The 13,769-nt window shown below is 33.4% G+C and overlaps 1 protein-coding gene across 1 annotated transcript; it reads right to left on the reverse strand.

Moving 5' to 3' along the window:
• Window positions 1–1,545: 1,545 nt before the first annotated feature.
• Window positions 1,546–13,532, reverse strand: LOC124847484 (protein PSK SIMULATOR 1). Its single transcript, XM_047324992.2, has 13 exons — window positions 13,109–13,532; window positions 12,376–12,907; window positions 9,516–9,841; window positions 9,320–9,412; window positions 9,089–9,179; window positions 7,119–7,212; window positions 6,215–6,312; window positions 5,836–5,905; window positions 5,186–5,289; window positions 3,488–3,604; window positions 2,708–2,784; window positions 2,402–2,446; window positions 1,546–2,325 (listed from the first exon to the last, which is right to left on the reverse strand). Exons 2-13 carry the CDS (start codon window positions 12,706–12,708, stop codon window positions 1,812–1,814), a joined length of 1,962 nt encoding a protein of 653 aa, XP_047180948.1. The 5' UTR covers window positions 12,709–12,907; window positions 13,109–13,532; the 3' UTR covers window positions 1,546–1,811.
• Between the last annotated feature and the right edge of the window lie 237 nt (window positions 13,533–13,769).

A 13,769-nucleotide genomic window follows, 5' to 3' on the forward strand; every position in this document is an offset into this window, starting at 1 on the left:
CCATAATGTTATATAGCATGCATATAAATGCCATTTTTATATATTTGTTTAGATTATCTTCATGAAAATTAGTATATAAAAAATACGGACCTTATAATTTATGACTCGTAATTCTATCCAATAGGTTCAAATATCTTGGGTTAAGGTTTCCAAAATTTCTTCTATTTGTCCAAGAACGATTATGGGAATTGTGGACCCTCTCTCACTTGATAGTCACTCAGTCCCACAACAAGCTAGCAAATTTTTTTGTTTGTTTTATCAATTGCAAGAATAATCTAGCTAAGTTTAAAAATAGAAGCATTATTTAAAATGTTCATATATAGATAATAGAATAAATTTTTTTGGAGAGGAAACATGGGCTGCGATGCAAGGATGATATATACCATTATTACATCCTTTATGCTCATCCAGTTGTCGCCATATAGGATCTATGTATATACTATGGCTTAGATGAAATCGTATAGCATCTGCGATTTCTTGCAAATGGAATCTATATACATATATATATATATATATATATATATATATATATATATATATATATATATATATATATATATATATATATTAGTGAGCATTTTATACGTACAGAAGAGAAGAATCTCTGCCATGTCCCAACTATGACTGGAATTATGTCTGGGCATTAGCTTGTTTGGCATCAGGTTCTTATGTTCTTATTAGGTTCTTGGAGCATTCTTGGATTGGATGCAATTTATTTTTGGCTATTTCTTCTTCAACTTCCATACCTTCTTTTCATATCTCCATAACATAAAAAGTTAGGTTATGTAAGTTAAAATATAATTTTAGATGGTAGATTTCAAAATAGTTGAAAGTCTCACATTGATTAAAAATAAGACGATTTTATAATATATAAATGGATACAAATCTTATATTTATTTTGTGAGGTTGAAATAAACTTATAATTCACCTCTTAAGGCTTTATCAAAGTCATCCTAAGTGAATATAAATCTTATTTTATCAACAAAAATAATTAAGACTTATAATCTAGAGAAAAAATATATAATGAAAAGAGATAATATATTACAATATTTAAATTTGTAAGATTGAATTAAGCTTAAAATATGATTTTTGAATTTATCAGTCACATAAAATTGTGGAATCTAAAGCATGATTATGTAGCTTTAAATTTATCAGTGACATATTTTCTCCATTATTATATGTTTTAAAGAATGTAGTTTCGAATGTTATTGCAAAGATATATTAATAATTTTCTACATTGTATGAGAGTAAAGAAGAAAATATGGAAAACCCTTTATTTAGTTGCAAGTGGAGATAAGAATGAGTGGGGTGTCAATAGGAAACATGTTATGTATCAGTATTTAATTAGATAAAAAAAAACGATATATCATTTTTGCGTTCTGTTTATGCAAGAAACATCTATAACGCTATCTATAAAAATTTGCTTAGAAAGCTCCCTTCCCTTCATCTGCTATTACCTTCTCTATATTCTTAAGTTAGTTCATTCTGTGTTGTTTCTTATATGTGTATATATACACAGACAAAAGATTGACAGAAGAGAAAATATATAGAAGAACAATTATTATATGATCATGTAATCTGTACATATACATCTAATGAAAAACGGTGACCCCCTTTGTCCCCGCTCCATAATCATCTACAACAATCTCAAAAAGACTATGGCTCACATCATAGCACTCTTGCCAAGGAAATCAACAAACATTTCTCATGGCTCACAAGAAACATAGGGGACCACTTAACTTGAAGAAGGGAAACAGGCTCATTTAATTCAAGCATCCCCTCTGGCTTAAAGACCAAGATATGACACACAACTATGAACTTCCAATGTTATCCACCCTATCAATGACATCCAAGGCCTTCATTCGATGATTATCAAAGTCAATGACAGGAACAGAAGGTAGCCTCCTTGTTGAGAATATATCATTTTTGCTTTCACTGATTGGGGAGTGACTGCTACTCTTGCTTAGCCTATTCTGTTTGCTCAACCTGGTCTTGGTAGTGTCAAATTCTTGGCTCTTACTAATGCCCGGTGTTAGCTTCCTCTTGCTGACATCTCGGAGCATTTGTTGATCTTCAACTGTTAGCATGGGGGAAGAACAGGTTTTCTGTGTAAATAACTGCCCTGTCTTTTGGGTAGGAGAACGGATTGGTGATTTAACTGGGGACCTTATTCCTCCATTTCCAACTCTTACTTGGCTGACAAGATGATGAAGCCAGATAACAAGTTCAAGTATATAAGCTTCTGTTTTGTCTTTATCAGCATGGTGTAGTGTTTCAATTCTCAATAAATCGGTCTGACCAGCTGGTTTCCGGTTGATCTCAGACCTATACAAGCTGACATTAGAAAAAATAGGTAGAACATACAAACATAAAGGAATAGAATTCAGCCATCTGTCCTCACCCAGTATTTGCCCATTCTCCAACCCATCCAAAGCCATGATGAGCTCTGAATTAATCCAAGGTGAAAAGGAGATAGTTAAATTTGAGAGCAGAACATGTAGTAGAACATAATTTATTAAAGCTGATGCCTAATAGTAACACGGTTAAAGCAATAGTGTCTTTTGGGCATCCCAAATTGCTATTCAAAAATAGAATGATGAGCATTGTTATTTAATGATCACAATGGAAAAAAATTTAAACAGATTTGTTGTACCAAATGCAGTACTAGGACATCTAGTAATTGCTTAGTAGGGATTAGCAAATATACTTCGTTGTGTTTGCAGCAATAGGGACAAGCCACTGCAATATTTTCTCCATTTCAGCTTTGATTTGTGGGACAGTAAGCTGCAAGAATGTTTTAGATTTAGATTCAAAGATTTGGTCACAATCAATATTGGGAATGTAGTATAAGCTTTATTAGTACAACTCTTTCGGCAGAGATAAATTCAATAAAAATCATTAAAAGATGGAACTGGTAAAGTCATTAACAAGCATTTAATAAATTTAAAATAAAACCTTTCTCGTCAAGTATGGGTTACAAGAAAATTGAAAATTCTGAAGTAAACGTTAAATTTTTTAAAGGCAAAAATTTTCTGAGTAAATCATTATGTGGAATATATTAAGAGAATATTAGAAAGAAAAACTAAATATTAATTTAATAAGTGCTCACTGTTGCAAAAGCATAGACCAGCATGTAAGTTTGAAGTACATATAACAAGAAAACATTGCTTGACACATACAACAAAAATCAGTATTGAGTTCTTCCCCTTGCTTAAGTCAATTAAATTCTTCCATGCATACGACTAATATAAAAAGAGGGAGAATGGATTTATATATTCAAAATATATTAACCGGAATACATGCGAGAATAGTGCATTTTATAATCTTAATAAATTAAATGATCTTACTTGGAAGAAAGTGAGATAAAAATTCCAATTAGATTCAAACTTTCTAAATGAAAAATTAAAGGGGCACATCAATAATTAATCAAGTATTTATGGTATGGATACCCAGCTAATAAAATGTATGATGGGAATGGAATATGCACCTCTTCTTTAACCTGAAATGACTGTAACCTTGAGCGCAATGCTGATTTTACATTAGGCGGAAGCCCTTGATATAAGGCATCCCTTGTATTAGGAGGCACAGAACTTGATCGAGACACCTGGTTAAATTAAAATGTAAACTCAGGGCTACCTTCCTAATAGTCGTGCTATCATTTTTTTTTAGAAACAAATAATAGGGCAGTTGTGACCATTTGTGTCTCTAACAGCTTGAGTAGCATTATATATAAAACTATAACACATCCTTTTCGCCTTATAGAGTTGGTGCCATTTTTCTATTCAATAAAATATATGAAACGATTAAAAAGATGGCCATAATCTTTCCATGATGTATGTTCTTTATCCTGATCAGTCCTAATAATATCAGAATCACAGTAGTCAGAATCATAATGCCCAAAAAATTTAAGCCAGCCCAAAAATGAAGATACACTTGTACTACATTGTCACTTCACTAGACAAGTTTTAGACTGGATCAAGCTTAATGAACAAAGGACCAGCAGACAGAACAGGCAAAAAAGAAGACAGCAAACGGACTCCAGAACCTCAAGATTTGGACAGAAAATCTCAAGCATTTTATTTTTGCTTTATTTTTTTCCTTGCATGTCAGATGTCACTCGTTTATTGGAGCATGGTTACTCATTAAGTAAATCATCATCTTATTCGTGCAAAAATATAAGAAAGAACTTCTGTGTTCATCTTACTTCTCAAGAGAAGTACGTAATACGCAAAACAAGAAATGAAAAAGAATTGCATCTCCTGTTTGACAGGCTTTGCTTCCTGGTGTGTGTATCAAAAGAAACTAGAAGTGGCCCATCAATTTTGATTAACTTTCAAAGTTTCCTAATAATGGACAAGCTTAACTTAAAATATTCAAAACAAACAAAAAATATCACCCATTTTATTAACTGCTTTTAGTTATTAAAACTTCACTTGGATAGACAAATTATCAGAACCCAGATAGCCATAGAATCAAACTGACTTTAAAATGAGGTAGGAAAACCCAAAATGTTCCTACAGTATCCAACTGATCTGTTTCTTTTTACATTAGAGGGGTAGTGGTCTTCCTTTTGGTAACATTTTTTTAAATAAAGTGAACACAATAACAGATTAGGCCAAATAACAGAAAGTCATTAAAGAATTCAGAAAATAGGAATTTTGCAATATATAAAATTTCTTGTATTAATAATGATTGAGTTATACTAAAGTATTTATAAAATCAGATACCTTGAGCTGCAAGATTGTCAATTAAGTTCTAACTGTCTACAACAAACTCCAGCTGTCCTACTAGAACTACAGGTGGCTCAATGTTAAGAATAGTCTAATACTAATTATACTAACAGTCATTCATACCATTGTGACAAATATGGAGAGAGGAGAAAACGAGAGAACTGTTTCATTTCATGAAAATAATATAAAAAGATAAGTTGAAAGAACCAATGCTATCACCATATCCCAACATTATCATGAATAGGAAGCTGAGTTTGAGGTGATTTTTTTTTAACACACTATTATGCTTGTTTGAGACCTGTGTAAATGCATTACTTCCCTTCTATTCTTTCCTTCTCCAATTTTGTTATTAAAATAATATTTTACAGCCAAAAAAGACAAAGAAAGATAATTGAACTTCCAAGACCATGGCAAATAGTAGAGATTATGTAATTTAAGTAGAATCCTAAACTCACAAGAGTGTCAATTTGAGTGATAATGTTCGCATAATGCAGAGCAAGACCCGCAGATCCCAACTTCTTGTGGTTACTTTGAGAATCATTGGCTTGCTTATCAGTATCTGCAAGGAGGAAGAGGTATAAAACAAATGTTTTATTTACCTGGTATTTTAGCAATGGCAATGGATAGTCTACATTTTGTCAGTAAAATGAAAGGAGGAGAAACTAAATTGAGCGGGATTAAGAACAAAATAGGTCAGGACAAGGTCAACAGATCAGAAAATTCATTCACAAAAAACATGGGACAAGTTAAAAAGAAATTATGAGAAACATTATTATTGCATCAAATTGATGCACACAACTTCACATCAAACCATTGAAAGCACATAAGCTTTGCAACTATAACCATACAAATGAATGGGCCCTTTTGCCCTTGTTGAATACCATATCCAGACTATAGGTCAATGCTATAGCAAAGAGTTTCTTTCGTCAATAAATCAAATACTCTTCCTACAAATAAAACTCCAGCAAGTTTGACAAATAATGACTGGGAAATAAATAGATGTCAGGTCCACCGTAACTAATTGGTCCATACTCGGAACAAAAATAAAGAATATCACAAACTTGCTAAACACAATAAAAAATACTGGGAATTCTTGAAAGCGTACCAGAACTACCAAATGCTTCATGGATCTCCAAGTATAGAAAATGGACGATGTCTACAAGCTTTTCCATCACCTGCAAATACAACAATTAGAATTTATACTTGTATGATAAGAAAAATGCTCAAGAAAAGGAGGCTGAAAGAATTGGAAAAGTAAATTTTATTAGGGAAAAAGAGGAACAAAAGGGGGAAATGAATGTAGTTAAACTGAAACAACAACAAAATTCAGTAAAAATAATTCAAGGATTTCAGAGAAAGCACATTTCAGATGCCAAATCATCAATACTACAAAACTAAACAAATACAAAATACTAAATCTAAGATAACCTTCTATTATAATAATCGATTTAACCTAAAATATTTGTAGAAATAACACTGTTTACCTCTTCTAAAATCTTGGACCATAATGATTTTTTCTTCAGATTTCTTACATGCTTCTTTTGACTCTTCAGTTCTGCTCTTAAAATTGCAAGGCTGTCTCCTACACAGTTTGTAATCATTGATCACTTAAAAATATGAGTATTATTGTGATAACAAAGACAAACATAGTTATATAACAACAAGAGAAATATGACTTGGAGGTAAATGAACTAAGATGTCACACACAGCATACAAGCTCAGTAGTTAAGATGGAGAAGAGCATCAGAGGTTATTTGTGACAACAAAGTACCAACCAAACTAAAAAGAAAGCTTTCTCATATTGTTATATGGTAGTGAATGTTTAAATAGATATCACGAGAAAAAGGTGAGAGCCGCACAAATGAATATGTTAAGATGAATGTGTAGCCACACAAAAGACAACACAAAATAATTTTAATATTATATATAAGGATATATTGGCCGGATACCAATTGAGAAAGAAATGGAGAAAATTGGTTGAGTTAGTTTGAATACAGGCAAAGAATGCCACTAGAGGATGAATCGACATATATTTTGGTCAAAACTACTGTAAACAAGACATTGACTCAGAAACAAATAAATTTTCAAATGCTCAATACAAGAACATGGAATCTGTTGTAGCTCGTATGTTATTATTCATTATTTATTTTATTTATTTTTTTCAGATTTAATTACACATGCTTCCTCACTATATGTAATGTAACTACTACAGTTTTCCTTATTTGTACTTGAAGTAATCATGGTTCTGGGATAGCCTTTATAACCAAATCTGTATACATCGTAACTTGCATTGTACAGTTTTCAATTATCAGAAATAATATTGATTTTTCCTCATGTCTCAAGAGTATTTAATGACAATTGGACAAGTAAATCCAGGCCAACATGTACCTCTTTGTGTGGCATTTGAATTGTCCTCTTCTTGAAGCTTGCGCCGATAATCTTGATCAAATCTATCTAAAGCATGCAATTCATGATATAATTCCTGCACTCAAAGAAAAAGGTCTAACTAAATTATGTCAAGTTAACAAAATCAGCTGTGCAGCATAAAGAAATAAGAACCAACTTTCCTTTCGGATGTCTATTTTTTCTCTTATTTCACAAAGTAAAGGGAGGAGATGAATTGGAATCAGATCATGACTCATTTTTCAATTAAAAAAAGAAGAAACTTCGAACCCTTCTTTGCTCTCCAAGTTATTATCGTTCTGCTTTGCTTTATTGTTTTCTGTTTTGTTCTTTAGTTGATGAATTCAACCCTCCCCTTCATAATTTTTCTCTTGGTCTTGTGAATTTCTTTCCTTCTCAAAAGAATATAATAAAAATGATCTTCAAGAAGCTTACATTCCTTTATTATTGACTCTGATGTCTCACATGCATATAACTAAAATATATGTAATATATGTATGTGTATATGCGTGTGTATGATAAAAAAGGAATGCAAATAATTCAAAAATATTAAATTGACAAGCTATTTACCCACAAATGAAAATTTGATATCCAATTAGTAGCACAGATGTTGCTTGTGTTTGTTGAGTTCAAAGTTGAAAATTAAAATGAAAAGGTAATAAATGCCACATTAATCTAGCTAAAGGTATGTAAAATTGTAAAGGTACGTAAAATTGTCAAAGCTTAGTTTGTAAGGATAATTTCTTACAAAAAAAGTCTAATATAACATTAATTACTCTTCTGTCAATTATAACCTTACTCTTCACCTAATCTTTAATTATAAGCTTTTATTGTAATGTGAAATAAAAAAGTTCATAACTATTTTATTAAGATCTACAAAATTATTGTGTTTCTTGATTTCTACAAAAGAACCTTAAATAATGGACAAAATAAAACGGGGGAATATTTATCTCAGACTACTTAACCACTATATAATTTAATTATTCATGATTACCCATATCAAACTTTTTTTTCATAATTAAACAAGAATGTTTGGAAATCAAGCTTAACTTAAATTATACAAGTGTTAAAAAATTGTTCATAGGATTCTTAATATGCATAACATGACAGATGAAAGAAAGTGGCAATTTCATTGAGAAACAATCCGTAAATTCAAGACAGTAAACCCAGAAAGCACAGGAGAAAGGTCCATCTAAGTATCTCTCAATCTAAATGTGCAAATGTATAACCTGTTAATACACATTCTTTCTTATAATAAGTGCAATAACATAGATAGCTAAGATTAAAGTTTCAGATATAAAGTGGAAATATACTAGACAGTAAATTATCAATCTCTGAAATGAAAGTTTATATCTAATTAAAAATGGACGGTGACAGTGAATCTCTTAAATAAGATACCTTTACACAACATGGCTGCAGCATAAAACAAAAGTGAATTCAACTAAGAACATGCAATTACCAAGCAATTGAGACAGCTTTATTTTCTTCATATGAATGTAGTTGTGTTTTAAGTGATATTCTTGGCAAAGGGAATGAGGGTGATAAAAGAATTTCAAACTACAACAGAGGTTTGTTTGAATAAAATTCTTCATAAACACTTTTAAAAGAAAAAAATAAATTAAAAAGTGAAACAAATCTCTCTGCGAGCTATTATATAATAGCTTCTCCAAAATATGTTTTTATACTCTTGCATAAGTTAATTTAAGTTTATGGAGAAGTTTATTTCCTTTTTTTTTTCTTGCTTTCTTCTCCTAAAAGTGTTAATAGAGAAGTTTACTCAAAGAGACCCCAAAACACAGTTTCCCATTAGTTTTGTGCAAACTGTATGTTGAACACATTCCTTAGATACAATACTCAAATACACACTTTGACAAAGATATAAAGTGTTATGAGTTCAGCATACAAATCCGAAGATGACAGGGATATGCACTGTGCCTTTTAACAGGCTTACTCACAGCTGTATATTGAACAAAGGTCATTAGTTGTTGCACCACAATTTCTGCCTCCTCTTTCAATTGTTTTTGTGGTGTAAGCTCTGAACATAACCTAAACATCAACAAAGGCAAAGAAAACCATAACAAACACAATGTTAGATGTTACAAGAAAATATATAAATAAAGACTAAATCCATTCAGCTATATTTGTTCTTAAGAAATATAAGATTAAATCAATTCAACTACAATTACTTCTCAAAATAGCGATCTAGATTGTGCCACTGAGGATCTTTACAACGATTTCCAAAACGCACAACTTCTCCCGAAAATATTTTCAACTCTTCTCTGTCAAAAAAGAATAAGAAAGTGAAAACTTTAAGAAAATAAGCTCCAAAACTAGAATAAGAGTTCTACTATGTTGATCATGAAAATATCCATTATAGTCTACCTCTTGTCTGCTGCAGCAATTCTTAGGAGTTCATCCATATCTCTGGATATCAAATTTTTCACTCCTTCAGATGGCAGAACCACCTCTTTTAAATGTCTGATGTTCTCTTTTGAAAGAGATTGCATCAGATTGGCACCCTTAACAATTGTGTTTGCAACTTCGAAGGCCAAAATTGAAATTTTATTTCCTTTTGTTGACACACCCGATGTAAAACCACTACTGAGATTCAAATTTGTCATACTACTACCTAGTGTGTCCAAAACTTCTACTGCCTTGCCAAGCCCAGCTGTACCAGCTCTTCCTAAAAGTGAACTCACTTCTGATACCTGTAATACAGCAAAAGATAAGACAACAAGCCAATCTAATCCCTTGTTTGCATATATGGGAAGCCTTAAAGACCTGAAAATGGGGAAGGGGGAGAGAAAGGAAATGGTAAAGAATATAGATCCAATCTAACCCATGAGATCAAGAACAAGTTCTTCTTTAAGACCAATGTTTGGCACCATGGAGGTATTAGCTCATTAGAAAAATGAAGTCTAACTAATATAATTAAAAGCACAACATATGTAAGCACTTCTCTGTAAACTCACATATCTTGTAGTACAAACTCCAGCCTTCTTATGACAAAGAACAGAAATTATCTAGACATCTAACCACACGATATCGATTAGAAAGAAAAAAAGGAAGGACCTTCCTGTTGCACCTTCCAATCAATTGGCTGACATTCACTATAACTCTCCTCCCTATAAACCTCACAATGTGTTGCCAAGCTGGGACTCTTGCACATCCACAGTCCAGCATGAAGGGGAATATGGCAGCTGAAATTTGTTATTATTTTCTCCAATTCATAGATTGCTTATGCATTATTTGTAGTGAGACACTTGTCACACATCCCTCCCATTCTCTCCCTTGTTTGTTAGGACACTTGGCAAACATCCTTGTTATTCTCTTTCTTGTTGGTTAGGTACAGTTTTCTATACAGCACCTTGTACCGATCTTTTCTGCAATGAGAATGCATGAAATCATTTCATAAGTATCTTCAATGCTCACTGTAGGTTCAAATGTGATTTGGTTTTACCTTCGCTTTGATACACTAAATTTTGTTGTATTGGCCTTAGCTAGTGATGAATTTTAATCACATTTCCAGAGAAAGATAAAAGAGAATTTGTATTAATGTTAAATGAATACAAAAGTGACCGAGTCTCTAATTTACAGGCCTATCAGGAGTCAGTCAAAACTCCTAACAGATACTGCTCAATACAAAATACAAAAGAGAAGAGTATTCTCTTAACTCTGAAGAAGATTCATTGAACCAATTTAGATAATTAAATACACAAAATAATGAGAAATATCCCGTTAATAATTAAAATTAGCATAGTTTTGTAAATATTGGAATTTTTTATGGCTATTGTTTTACATAAATACACACTATACTTCGTGAAAAATTGCAAAAAATGTGGAATACGCTCCCATTGCCCAGCAGCAGTCTTGTCAATGCAGGGTGAGGAGTGCAACCTGGCACAAACTATACGTATGAGACATGAGAGAAAAATTAAATCACATAGATTGAGTATGAAACTACAAGAGGAGATAACTGGAGTGAGATTGAGAGAAGTGGTAGATACTAAGAGTGACCTTCGTTCCCATGATGATATAACAAGATGCAGAATCGGTCATGCAATGACATAGAAGGCCATAGCCCAGGGCAGCAGTGCAAATAGCGCATGGTGACCATTGTGAATAAAGGAGAGGTCCAGTGGTGTTTGCATAAAGAGATTTGCAAATGGGTACGGAACAAAGAAGATTGCAAATGGGTACGGAACAAAGAAGATTGCAAATGGGTAGGCAAGGATTTGGTAAATGAGAAGAGATTTTAGGGATTTTGGAACCTGGTCAAACACAAACCAGCTTTTTTTACTTGCTCTGCCTTGCTGGGGACCAACGATCCCACAATTGCACATGGAATGTCGCAATCCAGCTCCAACCTTACTCCTTGGCAATCCCAACAACAATTCAGCTTGCCAAGGCATGTTCGATTGGCAGATCATATGATCCTATGAGGTAAATCACGATTTTAATAACAATGGTACAGATGACTTGGGATCACTGGAAAAATTTCCCCATGTCAGTTGGATTAAAAGCTATAAGGTTGGTTTTACAGGAATTCCAAGCATGAAACTGCTTTATGTGGTAGAAATTGGAGATGCAGTCTGCCCAAAAATAATATGTTGTCACTCTATGCAAATTTGGCGGCTCTTTAGTGAATTTCATCAGTGTATACTATCAGGAGCTCTGACCTAATAGCTTAAGCTTTTTGGAGAGATAATCTTGATATTGTATCAAAGCGTCAATATACAAGAGCTCACAAGTTTGATGCTTGATGCCACTATTCTAAATAAATGTGAATTGGCGTGTTAGCAAGGCAAAAAAAATGCCTGAGTTCCCACAGAATAGGTTAAGCTTTTGGGAGACTTTTATCTTTGTCAGAGTGAAGTACGTAAATTTTTAAGGGTATACCATTTTAGCTAAATATGCTTTGAGATTTTGGTTCATGGCTCCACCTAAGTGCTCTCTACCCATGGCTTTTTCAAGAGAGTTTCCGTTTCTAATCTGAAGACAGTTTGTTTTCTTTCTCTGAATAGTATCTTGTCCCCTCAACTGTACCTCCCCTCTTTTCTCTCTAATGAAATAGCTTTTTCTATTATAAAACTTCTTGGTTTTCCTTCATATTCACACAAAAAAAACAGCTTTCCAGCCAGGGGCATCTTTGCAGCATATTGATTATAAGAACTTCCAAATACAAAATAAGCTAATCCAACCTAGAAGAATAAAAAGATCAAACATGAGAAAGGTAACTCAACTTAACAGCAGCTTGTTTGGACTTAGATTTATGCGATAAAGCCCTGGACAGGCGAGGAATCCCATCATTGATATCATCTGCCATTGACCCATAGGAAACATTTTCCAATCCAGTAAAAGAAAACGACTCCCGTTGATGTTTATCCAAGTCATCATCATCAGGAAGCGCGTTTGAATTGCTATCTATACTTCTGGGAGGTCCAATAGACTGATAAGCCATTCCAGCCTCACTATTAGCATGACCATTAGCATGCCTCGAGCTTCCACTGAGTGCATTATCCACAGCTACACCATCAACAGTGCCTTTCCATGACCTCGAGCAAATACCACCCATATTATGTCTAATTGCTCGTGACTCTATAGTTTTACTCTCTGTACACAATGCCCATACAAAACACCCTATAACTCAAACAAAACCTCAACACAGAGCCTTCAATTCACAGGAATGGTATAATCAAGGCACAAAATTTGATGATACCAGTTTTGATCACCCTTACTGCTCCACTCCATCAACTCTGTTCAAGTCACAAAATCTTTTCTAAATTAGAAAAATAAATTAAAAATCCATAAAATCTAACATAGTAAAAAAAAAATCCAGAGGAAAACAGGAGAGACCCAATTAACTAATTAAAGAGAGAAAAACGGAACACCCCAACCCATGAATCAAAGCTATTCTACAGAAACCCAATAGAGTAGTGGATCAAATAAAGGTAATCGACAGGGTAGAGAGATACCAGAAGAAGAGATCTGTGAGAAGTAGCAAGTGTGCCATTCTGAGAGGAAGAGAAGCAAAAGGGGTGCAAGAGAAGGTGAATGGCAATGGAGGGTCAAAGGGATCCAAGAGAAGCAAAGAGAAGTTGAGTGAGCTTTTTTTTGCCCTCTCTCTCTCTCTCTCCCTCCCTCTGTTTCACATACACAGAGTCCTCTGCCCCCGAAGTGAAACAGGAGCAGCTGGCACACGCAACACAAAGGCACAGAGGCAGACTCAGTGAATCAGCTATTCTCTCTCTATCTTTCTCTCTCCACTCTGCTGTGTTGTTCCATTTTCAGCGATGGTCAAAACGCAGAGTTCACACACGCATCACAACACAGCACAACCCCACTAACTGTTGTTTTGTTTTATTTTGACCGTGGGTGAAAATGAAGATCAAAATGTTCTCCCAACTACCAATGAAACGCATCCATTCATGGGGTTGCCTTCGTCTTTTTCACTGCCTTCCTATCTCTTAATGACAACAATCACCTTTGTGTAATAAAAACATTTTTCTTGTCAAACCTGAAATTTCTTATTTCGTTCCAAGATTCAGAAAACATAACATTCTCCACTTCCCAGATCAAATTACATTACACGTGTCACAAGTTTGAATAAAAAATCTTTCAGAAAGAAAAAACATG

The sequence above is a fragment of the Vigna umbellata genome, chromosome 8 (assembly GCF_029865625.1).
Source record: "Vigna umbellata cultivar VRB3 chromosome 8, Vumbellata_1.0, whole genome shotgun sequence".
Lineage (NCBI taxonomy): Eukaryota > Viridiplantae > Streptophyta > Magnoliopsida > Fabales > Fabaceae > Vigna > Vigna umbellata.

What these genes read in the sequence shown, in the direction of transcription:
- LOC124847484 (XM_047324992.2), bottom strand. Translation starts at nt 12,708, where the DNA reads ATGGGTGGTATTTGCTCGAGGTCATGGAAAGGCACTGTTGATGGTGTA. An exon ending in CCTTTGTTCAATATACAGCT is followed by an intron (nt 7,213 to 9,088) that starts GTGAGTAAGCCT and finishes CTTTGAGTGCAG; the next exon opens with GAATTATATCATGAATTGCA. An exon ending in TTCAAATGCCACACAAAGAG is followed by an intron (nt 6,313 to 7,118) that starts GTACATGTTGGC and finishes CAAACTGTGTAG; the next exon opens with GAGACAGCCTTGCAATTTTA.